The sequence below is a fragment of the Tuber melanosporum genome (genome assembly GCF_000151645.1).
Source record: "Tuber melanosporum whole genome shotgun sequence assembly, scaffold_53, strain Mel28".
Taxonomy (NCBI): domain Eukaryota; kingdom Fungi; phylum Ascomycota; class Pezizomycetes; order Pezizales; family Tuberaceae; genus Tuber; species Tuber melanosporum.
Genome location: NW_003299099.1, coordinates 492,627 through 510,734, shown reverse-complemented (window position 1 = coordinate 510,734; position 18,108 = coordinate 492,627). Strand labels below are relative to the sequence as shown.

Below are 18,108 nucleotides of genomic sequence, written 5' to 3'. Positions count from 1 at the left end.
AGAATCAAGTAACTGGCAAGCAGTTTTCTTTACTTGAGTGGCATGGCATAGTTAGACTTTATCCAGCTACGCAATTGACCTACTGATGCCTTTTCACTACATTTCAGTGGACAATGACAGACTCTACTTAACTTTTATAGATGATATTCATAATTATCATCCTAGTTACTACTATTAGACTATCTGTATCTCTTATTCCAAACTTGATGTACATACCTTTACCTCACTCAACTTATCAGCACTCATCTTATTAGAGTATGCATCACTTAAGTAACTAGACTCTGAAGCACCTTGTTTACTCTTAGTACATTCTGAGTCTATAATACAATATTCTTTATCTCTAACTTTGGGAAACTTACTATCACTTTCATTATTCCAATCGCTATTATCTGAGCTCAATATTGTAACAAATTTAAAGTTGATAAGAGAGATTTATGGGGGAATTGAAAGTATTAATTGAAACAAATTGAGAACAGTAAAATAATATTGTAATAGTAATAGAGATGGAAGAGGATCCCAAAGCTAGCCTTATTCTATAGCAATTATAATTCAGAAATTAGGGATTTGGAATAGGTTTGTACTTTCACATATTGCTTATTCATCATCAGGATTTAAGAAGTACTTCACGCAACACATTTTTACAGAAAAAGTATCTTGACTTTAATAACAAATAACACATGAACTAAGTGCTCATTTGATTTAAAAAAAGGTTCTACATGTAGCCAGAGAGCTGTAGTTTTTTTCTATAGAAAAAAATCATTTTTGAGATATTTCATATTTTTCTACATAAAACATGCTACAGAGGTCGTTGGAGCTTCTAGAATATTTTCTGAGCTATTGGGAGTATGCTCTAAAGGTCTATCTAGGTGATAATACCAAAATAAATTTTGGGGGGTTGAGTGCCCATATGCTGGTTTTAATAAATACACACTCATATTATCTCAAAAAAGAAGTGGAAGAACAGCTACCACCAGCAAAAGAGCACATTGGCAGAAGCACTCAAGCTCCCGCAAAGCTTACCCAAAAATTTATTGTTCGGGTTCGTGCCACAGGTTTCGCACTCAAGACTCGAGGAAAGAGAGAGGTGCTCTCTTTTCTCGGCGTTGCGCGACTATAGGAAAGGGTAGTGTGCGTGATACCGACTCCAGAGGGATTGATAACCCTTACCACTAGAAATCGCTTCCGCCAGCGACTCGAGGATCCCAGCGCAATTCCCGGGCGAGGGTGCGCCGGCCGTGGGAAACGGGAGATATCTTAGCACTTGGTCAGGAGATGCACGGGTGGGACGTCCTGAGGCCCATGCGGAATGCTCCATCCCTCAGAATCCATCTTTCCGCGTGGGTTGTCTATCCCCCCCAGCATCGGGAAATTTTAGCGCTAGCGCAGTAGTCAACACCTATAAAATTTGTTCCCCGGTGCGGATTTGTCCCTCTCTCGCGTAGGCCTGACGCAATTTAGTGACTGTTCCTCGGTCCCTCATTCGCTGGATTACCGCGCGGCGGGTGCTTAAGCGTTGTGAAGGTTAACTAGCAGTTTAGTTGGCGAAGTAACAGAAGTAAAGCTCCTACTGGTACATACTACATACACACGCCCAAGTCTCTTTAAGTATGCCGCGGACATAGACCCCCCCTGACGAATAATCTTCCTTTAGAATGTCTAATAGCACCCCCCCCCTCGACTCCCCTCCCGGTCCCAGGAATTGAGAAGAAAGGGACGCAACAGTACTGTACAGAACACTATTAGTATATGATGACCTTGTGCCCGCAAAGAATGTGGTAGCCATCGCACGAGATCTCACCTCTCAGACGACATAATTTCAACTCTTGCCACACCGGGCCCACCCAGATACATGTTCTTAACGAAGTGAAAGGTAAACAACTACCATTCCCGATCTACTTCCGCCACCCCGAGGAGAGCGCGCCAGTGGGGCGTAAGCGATACAACTACCTCATAAGTTGGTAGACAAGGAGAAGTGAAAATGCTGAGGTAATGAATAAGTATCATGCTAAGTAAAATACAAACGCCGAAGGTACACGAGGGAGGGTGAGAGTCGGATGGAAATGACTCAATGTCACGGTGCCCCTTCACAGGATGCTATCTATGATGAAGCAATTTGAGCTTGATATTACCAGAGTATGATATACCCTGTCCGTTTTCCCCCAGACCGATCCGAGAATGTCAAAACACAGGTAGTAAAAATAAAAATAAAAACCATCAGCGCTATATGCTGCTAAGGGGGCATTGCAGGAGACAATACCGGTACGGTGGCCGCGTGCTTTTACAAATTGTGTCTCTGGAAGTCTTATTTTGAAAGAACGGGAAGGAATCATGTGATATCACTCACTCCATGTGACCATGTCTCTCTGTCGGTACAGTATCATACGCTACTTGTACAAGTACGAGTAGATCGGTTGAATCTGGCCTAAGAGCCGTGCCATTCACAGCCCTTCTTACACCCACGGTAAGTTATATGCAGAACACCCATAACACTGGGCCGCTGTATGGAAGTTTTATATGTACAAGCGTTAGCGATAAAGTCAGTGAAGAGTCAATTCAGGTTAACCTACAAATTAATCCCTATTTTGTTCGAAAACGTCTTCCCTGACACTTGTACGACTACGGTATCCATCGGCCTAGATCACAGGTACAGGATTCTCAGTCTCTACGGAAAGCGGTTATCGTACTAACCCAAGTGGACAAAAAAAGACCCTTACAAAAACGCCTTCAATGAGAGGCCTAGGTTAGGACACCACTTCGGAACCCCACTACAAAATATCACTCCAAGTCCATCAAAGATTAAAATTCTTTTAATATCACACCAATCCTTACAATTCTATTCCCAAATAGTCAAAGCTCTAGCAACCAACTTAGGTAAGCGCCCCAGCGATAGCCGCATATGCCGGCTTCACAACCATGTCCTCGTCCCAAGGAAGCGCAGCGCCCTGACCGGGAAAGATCGCGGGAATCCACGAGTATTTCTAAGAATTCATTAGTGCAACGTCGACGAGTAAATAGGTATACCGGTAGTAGAAGACTCACGTCGGTATAATCCTAGACAGCTACGCAATCATTAGACAAAACACCGAAGCTAATAGGGGATTAACATATGGGTGAAACCTACTAATACCGATGCACCTAGGCACATTAATGCATGCCGTAGCAACATTCTTATAATCATCAGCCTGCTGCGACAACCCCGCCGCGTCCGCCGGAAACGTCATGCGAATACCCAACTCAGTGATGGCAATATCTACACCCAACGAGGCGAACCGCGCCCAGTTGTTCTGCATCGTGCTCGGCACGTTGCCGACGATCAAGTGAGCCTGCACGCCGATCCCGTCCACGGGTACGCCCTCAGCGAGAAGCTTCTTGACCAGGTTGTACATCGCCGTGGACTTTGCTCCGGTGCCGTCGATATTGTAGTCGTTGATGTATAGCTTCGCGGACGGATCCGCAGCCCGGGCAGCGCGGAAGGCGATCCCCGGGAAGGCTTCACCGATGGTATTGTAGAAAACGGATGACCTCCAAGTGCCATCCTCGTTGAAGATTTCGTTCAGCACATCCCAGTGAAGGATTCGGCCTTTCCACTTTTTCACTACCTCTGTGATGTGGTTTTCCATTATGGAGATTAGGGTTGCATTGTCAAAGCCACCGTTGCTGACTGTTGTCCGTCAGCCTTCGTTTATCTGGCGGAGAGAGGGATGGAAGAGGATGTGCCCAACTAGGAAGTTGGGAGTGCCAGACTAATGTATGTCCTCGGACCTTTTGACCGTTCCTTTCGGCGAGTGCTAAGATTGCTTCATCCTTAGCGAAAGTGAAAGTGTTCCTTGTGCCCTCTGTAGCATCCCACTTCATACTATTCCCAGGAGTGATTTGTCCGAATTCTTTGGTGTTGCTCAAGAGAGTACAGTATTGGGCATCAGTGAGCTCTGGATTATCGGTTGCAGAACCGAAGTAGAGCTTTTCCATTGCTTTCGCAAGTGTGTTAAGGCCAGGTACCCCCGGACAGACGAAACCGGAAATAGAAGTTGTCGAACCAGGGCAGCTGACTCCATCCTAAATTTAATATTAAGTTAGCTTCGCCATGAGAATAGGGATGCGCTTCCCCTGCGGTGATCCCACGATTTGCCCCCAAACCACCAAACCACCACTCGCGCATTTTCTACCACCGCTAAAAATGCGGTGCCAGAAACCAATCGAGAAACAGAACTTATCATATTTTCTGTCAGCTCGGGAGTGAAAAAATCAACCGAGTACTGCACTATCCCCAGCTAACACAACATCTTCTACAGTTAGCAATTAAGGTTTCTTGATCCCTAAAACAAGATCAGAGTTCCCGGCTATCCTCCAACCAAGCCAGTAGAAATTGGGGCTCTGGTTTTAGTATTTTGTATTTTGTTAGTGTGTACTAGTTGAGTTTCCATTTTCTATGACACCCGGTTTTTCGTTTTGGAGAAGGATTATGTGGTTATCTCTAGAGGTCGTAGGATTGGGGGACAAGATCAGGATGCTTTTGTTTTAGGTTTTGATACGACCGGGAGATGTTTCACGACCCCAAGTCCTTTCGACTTGGATACCGGTAGCGCTGATTCAAATGCACGACAATCCTGCGGTGGGGGATAGATAAACTCTGAAATTGGTGAAATTCATTAAACTGCAATTGAAGATATGGTGAAAACTTAGTAGAAATGAGAAGGTACTCTCGGATATGACAAAACACGTGAATAGCGGGTGGACTGTTCCAGGATCCTTGGCCTGGAGGAGATATTTGGTCAGGCTTATGTGCTTGTATCAGGTTCCTACCGTAAAACCCCTTATAACCCACTATCAGTTTATCAGCGGAAATCAGTCCGTCCTCCCACAACAATTTTATTTGATGAGTTAAGAGAATTGTAAACACCGGTTAACGAGACCTATTACATTACCATATCGGGAAAGCGCTAATCCCTCTCAGAGCCTCTATCCCAGAACCTGGAGATTGCAGAGCTCGGGGGCTACTGTAGTGGACTACATCGTGCCGTAAAGGTTTTTACGGTACTGCAGTTAATCCTGGCACCAACGGAGTACCATGGAACCAATGCCGAGAGAGCTATTCACTGAAACGACCTATTTTCCAATAGTTCACTGCTTGTCCCGGGCCAGAAGTGCCCAAAAATCTGTGCGTATCGGAGCGCCAATGCAAACTATACCCTCTATGGCCAAACTCTTAGCCTAGGACAAGTATCGGGCGATTTGTTGGCTCTCCTTGAGCAAACATTGGCTTCCAGGTCGAGAACCAGCCGATGACCTTGATCACTAAATGCCTGCTGTCGAGGTCTGGAGCGATATATCGTACTGTACTGTACTCAAGCGCTGTATGATAGCTAACCAGACGCCAATACCAGAACTGTGCCCAATAATTGCTACTCCAAGGGGAAAAGTTTTTCAAACTCCCATTAACCCCATTGCCACAATAGATTCATCCCAGGACGGCAGACTCCTTTGTAAGCATAGAGTTGGCGAGTAACCTTGAATTCGTCTTTCGATCCTTTGGTGGACACAATCATCCGGTGGGACCTTTGGCGAGATTTTCAGTTGAGTTCCGGAGAGGAAAAAAGAGGCCCGGAATTTTGCCATGCTACACAAAAGTGCCAGTCTCGGGGGAGTGAAGCCAAACAAAAACTCGTGACGACATCAGGATCCGCCTGTAGCTAGGGGTAAATCCAACGACTCACGTAAGCTACTGATACCTTTAGTGACAATCGAGGATAGCAAACAAGGAATGAATGACTGGCTTTCATCCCTAGATCATCCACTCGGGCAGAACCGCCATCCCCGGTAATACGATACCATACGTAGAATGGATGTATCATAACTAGAATCCAGGATATTCAGACGCCTGACGTAGCCTAGGCTGCTAAGATACTTGTATTCTGGAAGATTTCTTAGCGCTGTGGATATTTATCCCTTAAACCACACACTGCTGCAGCAAGTAATTCCCTTCACCGTGTATTGGCGCACCCACAGTCCAGGAGGTATCCTTAGTATCCACACATATATCTTCCTTTCAGCGGGGCGCAAATCGGAGTTACCTCATTCGACAGATGAGCCGTGAGAACGAAAGTCGGACGGGGTCTAACACTCGCAAATTGTCATAGCCTGTTGCTGGACCGAACGCAACGATTAGAGTGAATCGGGCGGGAGTGGATAACTTGACGTTAGATGAAGAGCAAATTCACATATGCAACACCAACACGCTGCTAAAACGCGATTGAAAGTGCCGAGCAAGCATTGGGCTAAATTGAGCTAAATTGGACCAACGCAGCAACCAAACTAAGACTGTCTAGGCACGGTCAGTGTTTGGCATGACCACACAATCCCAACTTACCGGATCTCAACTTTCCCGACTGTATGATATTGAGAATTCTTCCGAGCCTGGCTCCAGCCTCCCGAGACCTGGGGGATATACTGTATGGTACAAATTTAAGGGGTAATCGCACCGGGAAACATAGGTACTTGTATCATGGCGAGCACCGGTAGAGGCTAGGACAGCTGCCACACTCTTATGAATTAAGGTTAATACACTTGGATAATGGGGGGAGCGTTTGTAGGGGAGTATTTCTTTCCAAAACAGATAGTAATACACAACGCAAGGGTAGGGGTTTGGGAGATATAAGGAACAAGCAGAACGCTACTACAGGACTCTGGAGAATATAATATAAAGGCGCCCACCTTAGTAAGGCGGATAAACAATAAAACTCCATGCCAGATGCGGTCATAGTGGATGATATCTTGAAGGCGTGGGCCGGATCGAGTCTCATCATGGAGCCATCAGCTGTTTGGACCTGTTAATCATACGAGTCGAAACGGCTCGAGCACAAGGTCCTGCTTGTCTTGTGCAGGCTTATGCCAAGCACTAAACGGTAAGCCTCTCGAAAGCACGGTACAGTACAGTTCTGCCCAAAAACTTATCACTTCCCAATACACCAATGCTGTATTGTCTATTCCCGGTCGTGGATCACCAATGCTGCCGCAGGATACAGGAATACCACATTGCACACGTTGCCCGAAATATACCACAGCCTAGTGGAAGCAGAGCATAGCGGTATCATAACCATTCGGCGTAGGGTTAGCAGTGAGTGTAGGTATCGTAGATTCCTTGGCCATGCTGCTTGCATACAAATCGGGATTGACAGTGTGCCGATGGCCCACCTGCGGTATGCCACGCTCTACTCGAGTAGATTTCTGGGGGTATTATGGTATCAGGGTTAGGGCTGTCGGAGGGCGCTCATCCGAAGAGACCCGCGGTAAATCATGGTCGGTTGATTGGAAATGAGTTTGACAGAAGCGCTGGGATTGCCCCCGGAGATAGGAGGAGGGAACACGAGTATCCCGCGAACACCGTACTACTGGTATGCAATATAGTGGTCGGGTCCGGGGTTTGTATAGCTCTGCTATGTGCTGTCACTCGGAGTTGGAGCTCTAGGATCGCAGGACCTGGCAGTGAGTGCTCTGTAGCCTCTGGGTATGAGAAGCCACACATCCCATTGGCGCAAAGAATAAGAAGTAGGATCAATAAGCCAAGAACCACCCTATATGCCGGTAGTGACCGGTCCCCTTCAAATAACTATTGGCTAGGTCATGCGAGTAGTCAAGTTTTATGGACTCTCCCCCATTTATAGTTAAAAGCCCGCACTAAAGTCTCCGACCTTTATACTTGTACGAGTACAGTACTCCACATGCAGAAGAGTGTGAAACCCAGGAATGGAAAGCTTAGGCCAGATGGCGTTGGAAGTGGTTGGTTTTGGTCTTTCCCACTGCCGTCCCACTGCCGTATGCTTGACAGTGAGGTTGGGTGAATCTTGATACGGGTGCTTGCTGGTGGACGTGGGGTTCGGGTTTCCGTTGGAATAATAAGCTGACAGGTGTAGGTACTATGTACGAGTAACAAGCAATAAAATGGGTAACATACTTGGCAATTTAAAAAGTCTCCGTACACTTTGCGCCAAGACGGATATTAATAGATGCAAAGCGTCCGGAGACTTTCCGAATGGCCAAGTTTGGTGTCTCGCTGCCGCTCTAGTGAATTTAGCGAGGGATAACATCCTTCCCACTGCTAACTTTAGCTTACGGTGAGAGTTTTTCTGTCGCCTTTGGGGATTGCGAGTTTTCTACCAGAAACGGGTACAGTACTGTACAGTACCATACCGGTATTCGTCATTGGGGCGTGGCAGTGATACCGGTATGCGGTATTTCAAAATTGTCAAAATTATGTCAAAATGTGGGTGATATTCCGTGTCTTGTATACCGGTACAGTACTGGTACAGTACTCGAGCAAGGGTTGCGCGCGGTTTGTCGAAGCAGTGCAGCCCAACCAAGCAGTGATCCGGGTAAATTTACGAGTAATCGGCACTTCTCGCTGGCCTATCAATATCAATCTAGGGGGCTTTGGAGAAGAAAATGGTGGGAAAGACCAAAGGAGCCGCACGCCCCCAGGTTCTGAGACAACGGCAGAACGGATGATCCGGGAGAAGACACTTTCCATTGCTTGTGCGTTAAGGTTAGGGTTTCACTTGACTGTTGCTACCGGCGGTACCGTATTTTACGACGTCATCCTTGGCGGTGAACTTGAATTGTGTCAGGAGTGCCCGACTTGTTCATTCCATCTTTTTCCTTTCTTTTTCAGCTGGAGTTTTAGAAGGGGCTGCTCGTTCAGAAGTGGAAGGGGACGAAGACATACAATGGGGGGCACTGCACGGTACTTGCGGTGCTGTATCATGGTTTGCTTAGTGGCGCTCGGAGGGGGTTTTTCTGGTCGGAGCATTCTTGTGGCAGAGCGTGAATGCACATCCTACCAAGACTTGAACGCGTAACTTGACTCTTCTCACTTCCTGCTTCGTGATGCGAGTTGGGCCTCTCGGAAGGACGGCAGCAACCATTTTGAAAAAGGTGGGCGGAGATGACGCTACTCGTACTGTAGCAGCTGGCTCGAGTAGAAATTGGCTTGAGCCCCTGTAAGCAGTTACAGTACGAGTACTCGAGTAAATTAATGTCTCTACCATCAAGTTACCGGTATGTATGTATGCAACTCTTTCCCCCTTCCCTTTTCTGCCCGCTCAGTGTGTACCGTACTCCCCAGTCTGGTAACTTATGTGTCTACAAAGGGGGAATTGGCCAGGCTTTTATCTCTCCCACCCTCTTCCTGCCGATACCCCACAGTGACTGACATGGTACCCCTTTGTCGTGCTCAATCAATCGGAAGCTTGAGCTGACGGGAAGCAAACTTTAGCTCCATCTCTATAATACTACCCTGCGGCACCCTAATTCACCTCGTATTCACCTCCTTTACCGACCTACCACCTAGGTGTCCCCGGGCAACGATGAGCTGCACTTCTTCCAGACCAGCCAGCAGTCCTTCCCTCCCGACCAGCAGGTCCTCTTCTGGGGGCCTCGACTCCCTCCCCCGCCGTTCCACCACCAGCTTCGAGAGGAGGAATGTTGACCAGCCCAAGGCCGATTCACCCTTCTACTCCGGGAGAAATCCGGTCCCGAGGATCGACTCTTTGTGGGAGATTTATCCACATCGACGGGCCAGTCCGGATAATCAGCTGGAGGAGGAGAGGAGGAGGAGGAGGATAGAAGAGCATTCTGTCCTGGTTTCCGATCCGGTTACGGGGAGAGAGTGAGTTTGTCCGTTTCCTTGGTGTTCACCTTCTGTGCGGTTGGCTAATCTGTTTGGTAGCATCAAGATCTGTGATGCTAAATACGCTCCTCCGCTCGCAGTTCCACGAACATCGCCGGATGCCTACCCGCCGACATTATGGTCTCAATTTATGGAAGAGGTGGTACCCACCATTCCCTCATCTTTTCACTGCCCCTTTTGCTGACTTTTGCAGTTCCGGAGCTTCACGCTAAAGTATATGGCCTTCATAGCATCGACATTTGTCCTTCTTAATGGCGTGCTTCGCTTGCCATATTCAATATCCATCTTCATTGCTGTCGGGGGTGCTGTATCGTGGTGGCGGCGTGTAGAGGGTCTATGGGCAGACGTGGTGTTCTATGAACAATCTGATCGCGGAAATCAGGTTTGTTGTATTGCTTTAAATGCAGGTTCCCACTGACTGAATTCACTAGAGGATGAACACTCCTGGCCCGGAGGGCAACGAATCGGTGGAATGGCTCAATGGTGTTGTCTCAAAATTGTGGCCTCAAATCAATGCGGACCTCTTCTCTACCGTAGTCGACCTGATTGAGGATGTTATGCAAGCGTCAATGCCTCCCGTGGTGAACCAGGTGAAGATCACGAGCGTTGGCCAAGGGGCCACTCCGATTCGAATTCTATCTATGAGGTGGCTCAATGAGGGCGGCGAAAAGGATGCAAATGTGAGATTGAACGAGCAGGAAGAGGTCGGTGAATGGGTCTCTTTGGAACTTGCTTTTGCCTACAGAGCAAGTCCCAGCACCAGCGACGCGGCAAGCAAGGCCAAAAATGCAAGTTTATTGATCCACCTTACCTTAGGAGTGCAGGGGGTTTTGGGAACACCGATTCGTGAGTTCCTTTTTCTCTCTCTTCATATCCTTCTTACCTTCACGAATTCGGCTAACAAAATCCATCAGCCGTGTGGGTTGAGCTTCGTGGTTGCACCGGGACATGTGAGACTCGCCTTGATCCCAAATCTTAAATTTAATCGTTATTGCTTTTTCGCTCACGCTCTCCAGGTCGTCTGAAACTGCAAACCATCCCTGACCCTCCCTTCATCAAACTCGCAACCTTTACCCTTCTCGGGATGCCAAAGATCGAGATAGCCGCCGTCCCGCTGAATCAACGATTTCTCAATGTCATGAACCTTCCGCTTATCAGCGACTTTGTGAATTCCTCCATCCGTACCGCCGCTAGATCATACGTTGCGCCGTCGAACTACACCTTTGATGTTTCCAAAGTTCTTACCGGGGATGATATCAAGAAGGACACCAATGCTATCGGGGTTCTCGTCGTGCATATACACTCGGCGGAAGCTGTAAAGGCAGCTGATCTGAACGGCAAAAGCGACTGCTACGTAACATTGCGCTACTCGAAATTTGCAAAGCCTCTTTGGTCTACCAGGATAATCTTTGGTGATTTGAGTCCTGTATGGGACGAGACTGCTGTGTTGCTGGTTAATGCTGATGAGGTGAAGGCGAGTGAGATGTTGAGTGTGGAGCTGTGGGATTCAGATAGGTTTACGGCGGATGATATTGTTGGTAAAACGGATGTTGATGTCACGGATTTGGTCCGGAATCGGGGAAAGGTTTACAAGAGACGGGATAGTTTGCGGGGGTATGAGAGAGGACAAATAGTGCCCGGCCATTTAAACTGGTCGGTGGTATTTCATGGAAAAGCCGAGTTGAATGAGAGCGCCGGCACTGATGGCGCTGATGAGAGGTTGCCGGATGATATGAAGGTGAGTTGCCCCAAATCTGCCTGGTCGGTTGATGGTTGATTAATGGGGGTAAAGAACCATCCCGACTTCAAGTCGCCCCCCGACGGTAAACCTGTGACTGGGGATCTTCGTGCTACCTATGTTCCTCCAGCGCCGTTTCTCCCTTCAGGCATTCTTTCTGTTCAGATTCATAATATTGTCGCCCTCGAAACCCACACGGTTAGCAGCACAAAGTCTCGTTCCAACCCACATCTTCAAAAGGAGCAGACCCAGGCGGTTGAGGAGGAGGAATCCTCTAGTCTTCCGTCGGCATACTGTTCAATCATTCTTGATTACCAGAAAATTTACAAGACTCGCGTAAAGCCAATGACTAGCAAGCCGTTTTTTAACGCTGGTACGGAAAGATTTGTCAGGAACTATAGGGAAAGCACTGTGCTGGTTGTTGTTGAAGATTCGAGGAATAGGGAAAGCGATCCTATATTGGGAGCAGTGGAATTGAAGTTGGATAAGGTGTTTCAGAATTCGAGCGTTATTTCGAGATATTATCCTATCCAGGGAGGCGTGGGCTATGGGAAGATTAGGATATCATTGCTCTTCCGCTCGATCGACACCCCGTTGCCGAAACAGATGTTGGGAGCGGACATCGGGTCGGTGGAGGTTGTATCACGGTTCATTTCCGCGCAAGATATCGCTGACGGACAAGTTGCGGGCGCCGGCCATCTCACGTTTCGAACACCGCTCAGTAAGAGAAACGCGCGCCAAGATGTTACGGTTTCTGCCACTCCTGGGTGGTCCTTGGAGGGTAAACGTTTTCGTTTATCTGTTCGACATCGATATGCCGTGCCGTGCATACTTTACTTTAGAAGAGATTCTGTTGTCCGGCGTGATAAATGCCTTGCGGTAGCTTTGCTTTGGTTGAAGGATATTCCGGACGACGAGGAGGCTACCGTTCGGTTAGACGTTTACCAGCCGGAGGACATTGACCGCTTCGTCCAGAATTGTGGGGACGCGCTGGGTGTTGGGAGATGTGTCGGAAGCGTGGTGTTGACGGTCCGGTTCCGAAGAGGCCTAACTCCAACGCATCGAAAGCTCGATGGAATGGACGACATATGTCGTGCACTAAAATGCATCGACCGCCATCACCATCGCGACGACGCATCATCGGCAAGCAGCTGTAGCTCTGGCAATAGTAGTGGAGAGGACACAGACAGCAGTGAAGAAGTGGGTGGGGGGAGGAGCCCGATAGAAGGCATCAAACGAAGGTTAAGTCGTAAGAAGGAATCGGTCGGAGAGTTGCATAGACGGGAAAGGGGTGCCATGCAATGGAAGGGAGCGCGGACTTTGGCGTGGGTTGGGAGGGGCGTGGTGGGGAAAGGAAAAGATCTCAAGGGCAAATTCGTGATGGAGCCAAGAAGGCCAGGTGTAGAAACTGAGGTTCCATGAAGGTTTTTTGGCTTTGCACCGGGGGTCTAAGACTGCAGCTTGCGCCCGCGGCCTGAGCAAGGTGTCCATTAGCTCATTCACTATTCATTATATTGAAGTTTTACTTACCTTTTGTATATTTCTTTTTATTTGGGGGGGATTGCGTGGCGTTTGGGAAATAGCCCGGGTGTGTTTTGTATTTTTTCTCTTTTTTTCCCGCTTGTTTGGTCTCTTATAGTAAATGGAAGTTTTTTATATAGTATGCTATCGGCCACAATCAAGTGCACATACCGGTATATATCATACTAGACACATTGGAGCCTGCTTGGTAATGCCCAGGAATTCCAAATTCCGTCCATTAATGACCAACTCCCCGCGAAGACATCTCGCAGCAAAAGCACGATGCCTTGAAGATCCAGGGCAGAAGTAAATTAAGCACTAAGATCAATCAGGGTTACCATATTATATGCCTGTAATACACACAATCTCCCCTTCCCCGTACTAGCACCGTCAGTCACGAGACGAGACAACACCCACCAACAGTATTCCTAGTCTACTAGCTGGAAATGATCAACAAGGCAGGAATCTAGAATATCACAGCTCCAGTTGTTTATCTTGTACGCCAAGCACCCGGGCAGTCACTCCGACCTCGCGCGGGGTGACTTGGGAATACCCACCAACACTGCACCGGGTATGGAGGTTTCTATCTTGTGTTGGGTTGTGTGGGAAACGACATTGGATGTGGAGAGCGGTGATTTCGAGTAGTGACGTGGTGGGTTTTTTCCATTGCTAGGCACTAATGAGGGCAAGCGAACGAGTGAGGAAGGGGGAGGTGTTGTGTGTGGAACATGGATTTTGCATTGGTGGTGATTCTGCGAACCGATGTCCCTGGACCACTGTTAGCTGTTGAGGACTACCCGTGTGGTGGGGTTTAGAGGCTATGGGGGTGGTGCTGTGCGGTATGATACCACCACTGGCAGCGCCTTGGATAAAGTGGCTAGAGCATGGTATCATATCGTACCTGCCGTGATCGGGTTTAGTTGTGCGCATGCGCTCATTCTAAATCTGGGTATGATACCTTGATTACTGCATGGGAGTACCTGAACCTACTAGTAGTTGATAACTAAAACAGAAAATATATTAAGCTAGGCACCCTAGATGCTGGCCACCCCCAGATGCCAGCCACCCAACGAACATGGAATCAATCCCATGAACCCAATCTTTCCACAACAACAAGTAAGTGAAATTAGATTAAATGACTCTGAACCATTAAACCTGCCATTCTGACATAAACTGCTGCATATCAGCTGCTATAAGCGCGGCAGAGGTTTGTCTTGCCTCTTCGCCTGGCTTTCTAGCCTGAATCTGGGCTTCCTGCACTTCTGCCTCCTCTATAGCCTGTTTGATACTTTCAATATTTACAAATTAAAGATTAGGATCCACTAGAACCTTCTTTTTCTTGCGCTTATCTTCCAACTCTTTCAATCGTTGTAATTGTTGATTCGAGGCTTGAATAAATGCGTGTTGGGTTGTGAGGTGGCTGAAGGCCTTACTTGTCTTGTTCAAGACAGTGAGGAGATCATGGGTCATATCTCCAACTGCTTCTAGGGATTTGATTGAGTGGTGAAGATCGTGAGGGTGAGTGGGGGTATGAAATGGATTATGGGGTGGCAGAGGAGTGCTATGAACTGTACATAATCGCTTGGGAGTTTGAGGGGGTTTGGGATCTGAGTTCGGGTTTGAGGTTGGTTAGTTGGAATAGACTTGTGACAAGTTTAGAGCCTTCTCCGAATTCCAGGGAAAAAGTCCTACTACTTTCCAGCCAACAAGTAGGTAACGAGGATTAAAGATTTTGTCCCATGCCTGTTGATAGCATTTTACAAAGAGTCTCTTTTTCACCAGTGCAGTATCATCATATTGTGTAAGTTCCATAATACACTTGTGATAATATGACTTGAGAGGAGCAAAAGTACCAAGATATAGAGGCTGAAGGATATGGCTGGAGTGCGTAGGAAGAAATAAAAGCTCCACATTGGCTGGTCAGCATTCCCAAAAAAAGTCTAATTGAACATGACTCCCATGCCCATCTAGAATCAACATTCATCAATAGGGTATACCCCCCTGATTGGCAGTACTCGGAATTGTTTCTGGTAGGAAGACCTCATGGAGCCATCTCATCGCAATTTCATTTGTTGTCCATCCCTTGCCTGATGTTGCAATTAATCAGTTTAGTAGATTGTCCTCTTCAAACTATGATGTTTGAATATTTTGGCCCTTGAAAATCACAACTGGACAAATGTGCTTGCTGGTAGCACTGATTGTTTTGATAATCGATACCTATTCATGACCTTCTGGTGATTGCATGTATGTACGCTTCTTTCCAGCCTTGCCAATTACACGTGTATTGACACATATACCTAGTGCAATCCCATGCTCATCAACATTTCAGATATCCTCTTGCTGAATTCCATATTGGGTGCGTATAGTATCAAATTGATTGAAGAACTGCCTCATGAGTTCTGATTGGGTGTTCCGCTAATACTCTTTGAATTAATTAGCTTTCCTAAAAGTGTAGTGATGTTTGGATGTCATGACAAAAACCATGGTGCCCAACTTGTTCCGATTGTGACACTCCTCCCACCAGACTCTATGATCTTTTCTGCCATTTCACAAATGTGGGTATGGGAAGGTGCAAAGCCCTGGTTTTCTTGCTCTGAGATCCATGTGACAAGAGCATCTTCTTGGTCTATCGATAAGTGCTGCATGAAGGTATGACTTTCATGTGAGGTAGAGGCTCCAGCCTGACGACCTTGAATCGTTCCATGGCTAACCTTAAACTCCAGGCATGCTTTTCTCTCACTTATACCATGCTTAATGGCTTCCAGTGCTTGCTCTATCACAAATTCACAGGGATTGGCCATATCGGGTTGCTGGGCTGGTATGGATTCAACTGTGTTGGTGTGAAACTTCGTTGATTTGTGCGCCTAGGCGGAATCCGGGGGTGGTCGGAATCCCGGGTGCCTAGCTTAGGGAGTTCAAAAAAAAATTGTAACGTTTTTCCGCAAACTTAAGCTAACAAAATTTAATCATATTATAATAAAACAATCATATGCCAGTTATTGTATAACCATAACTAACCAGATGACCCAAACCTAGTCCTATCTATATATAACTCTCTTAACTTCTAAATAGAGTGCAAAGCCCAATATTCATGCTGGCTTGTATCGTAACAGACAAATATAATTCCCTCATTAGTCAGTTGATTGATACCAAGCACCCGGTGCATAGCTGGAGAAAAGAGCATCCCACCCCAAATTTGAGGGGTTCTAGGGGATCAATGACAAGAAAAGCAGAAAACTCCAAAAAAATTTATCTCCCGGGAGATGGACTTGTTTGCCTCTAGAAATGGCTACCAAAAGATTTTACACCCCCCGGTAGGCAATTCGAATCCGGCCCAGCATCGCATTTCCAGATAGCGGCTTTCCCTGTCCGGCACCTCCCGCTGCCCTGAGCCTTCGTTCCCTGCCGGGATGGCTCTGATCCGTATGGCCCCCCCCCCAACCCTCTTCCACCCCTACCCACGGTCCCTTCCGGTGTGCAAGTGCAAGTCTCTGTAGGGGCCCCTCGTCAGATGCGAGTCTGCCCCCACCCTCGGTAAGAGTCGATAAAACAATAGAAGAAACCGATTTCGATCGCAGCGAAAATAATCCGATGTTCGTGCTTGGGGTTCTCCACCAACCCGGGAGAAAATCTGATAGCCCTTTATAGCCCCCGGGTGGCAAGGATATGCTACACTTTCAGGTCTTGCAATCATCGACGGTCTCTGTGTTCCCATGTGTGCTGCTACTAGTATTAACATGTGCCTAAAGCTGGTATGGCGGATGGGTCAGCTACTCGTGCCTGGCAGCTCAACGGTACTTTACGGCTCAACGGCACTTTGTGGCTCATCATAGTAACTCTGTGGCTCAACGGTACTTTGTGGCTCAACAGCACTTTTTAACTCAATAGCACTTGGTAGCTCAACAGCACTTTGTAACTCAATGGCACTTTGTAACTCAATAGCACTTTGTAGCTCAACAGCACTTTGTAACTCAATGGCACTTTGTAACTCAATAGCACTTTGTAGCTCAATAGCACTTTGTAACTCAATGGCACTTTGTAACTCAATAGCACTTTGTAGCTCAATGGTAATTTGTAACTCAATAGTACTTTGCAACTCAAGACAACTGTATAAATTTAGATATTCGTAATGTTGAAATAATAGAGATACTTTCATGTCCCAGAGAGTTGATCAAAACAGTAATCAATGATGCCTCCACATCCAGCCTTTATTCTTCCGAGCCAGCGAGTTGAACCATATGCTGATATTGAGATTTGAATTCAAGCTGCTGTTACCTTTCTAGGTACAAGTAATAACCAGGATCCAAACTGTGCTGAAGTTGCATGACAGTATGAAATACATGTCAGGAGACTTTGAGCATGGTTTCAAGGCCGTCAGTCCCGGCAGGAGTGACCTGGGATGAACTATAAGCTCACCGAAGATCAAGAACTAGCTGTCTGCCAGTATCTTGATCACTTGGATAAAGTTGGAACTAGTGCCCATTTGCAAATAGTATCAAGCTGTGCAAATGCAATTCTCAAAAATACACATACAGGTACCAGACCAGCATCTCTTGTAGGAGCTCAGTGGGCTCCAAGGTTCCTAGATTGGCACCCTCAGTATTTCATCAGAAAACAACAAACTATTGATGTAGATAGGAAGAATGCACATCAACCAGACAATGTTCGTGCATGGTTTCAAAAGTATCTGGATATCGGCCAAGCACTAGTGTAACTGGTACGGGTATGCGGTTAGTGGTTTTGTTTTATGTTTTGTTTTAAGTATTGCTTTGATACTTGGTTTGTTTTAAGTATCGTTTGATACTTGGTTTTGTTTATCTTTTGTTTTAAGTATTACTTTGATACATGGTTTGTTTTAAGTATTGTTTGATACTTGGTTTTGTTTTATGTTTTGTTTTAAGTATCGCTTTGATACTTGGTTTGTTTTAAGTATCGTTTAATACTTGGTTTTGTTTATCTTTTGTTTTAAGTATTACTTTGATACATGGTTTGTTTTAAGTATTGTTTGATACTTGGTTTTGTTTTATGTTTTGTTTTAAGTATCGTTTTGATACTTGGTTTGTTTTACCAAAGAGTATCGCTTGATATCTTTGATTAGCTTTGTTCATGCTAGACATAGACCAGATTTGTGTATTTAAAGACCGCCTGATTCAACGATGGAAAAGGC

General features: G+C 46.6%; 3 protein-coding genes; 1 reads left to right on the top strand and 2 right to left on the bottom strand.

The window, feature by feature from the left end:
- Window positions 1-2,796: 2,796 nt before the first annotated feature.
- GSTUM_00009198001 (uncharacterized protein) lies at window positions 2,797-3,969 on the bottom strand (the record flags this gene model as incomplete). XM_002840551.2 has 3 exons in its annotated part: window positions 2,797-2,978; window positions 3,105-3,661; window positions 3,723-3,969. 3 exons carry the CDS (start codon window positions 3,967-3,969, stop codon window positions 2,868-2,870), a joined length of 915 nt encoding a protein of 304 aa, XP_002840597.1. The 3' UTR covers window positions 2,797-2,867.
- A 547-nt stretch (window positions 3,970-4,516) lies between these two features.
- GSTUM_00009197001 (uncharacterized protein) lies at window positions 4,517-5,616 on the bottom strand (the record flags this gene model as incomplete). XM_002840550.2 has 1 exon in its annotated part: window positions 4,517-5,616. The coding sequence occupies one exon, from the start codon at window positions 5,614-5,616 to the stop codon at window positions 5,425-5,427; it is 192 nt and encodes a 63-aa protein (XP_002840596.1). The 3' UTR covers window positions 4,517-5,424.
- Window positions 5,617-8,675: 3,059 nt separating this feature from the next.
- GSTUM_00009196001 (uncharacterized protein) lies at window positions 8,676-13,081 on the top strand. XM_002840549.2 has 8 exons: window positions 8,676-9,051; window positions 9,344-9,544; window positions 9,722-9,824; window positions 9,876-10,064; window positions 10,114-10,528; window positions 10,597-10,632; window positions 10,699-11,420; window positions 11,475-13,081. The coding sequence occupies exons 2-8, from the start codon at window positions 9,360-9,362 to the stop codon at window positions 12,840-12,842; spliced, it is 3,018 nt and encodes a 1,005-aa protein (XP_002840595.1). The 5' UTR covers window positions 8,676-9,051; window positions 9,344-9,359; the 3' UTR covers window positions 12,843-13,081.
- Window positions 13,082-18,108: the final 5,027 nt, after the last annotated feature.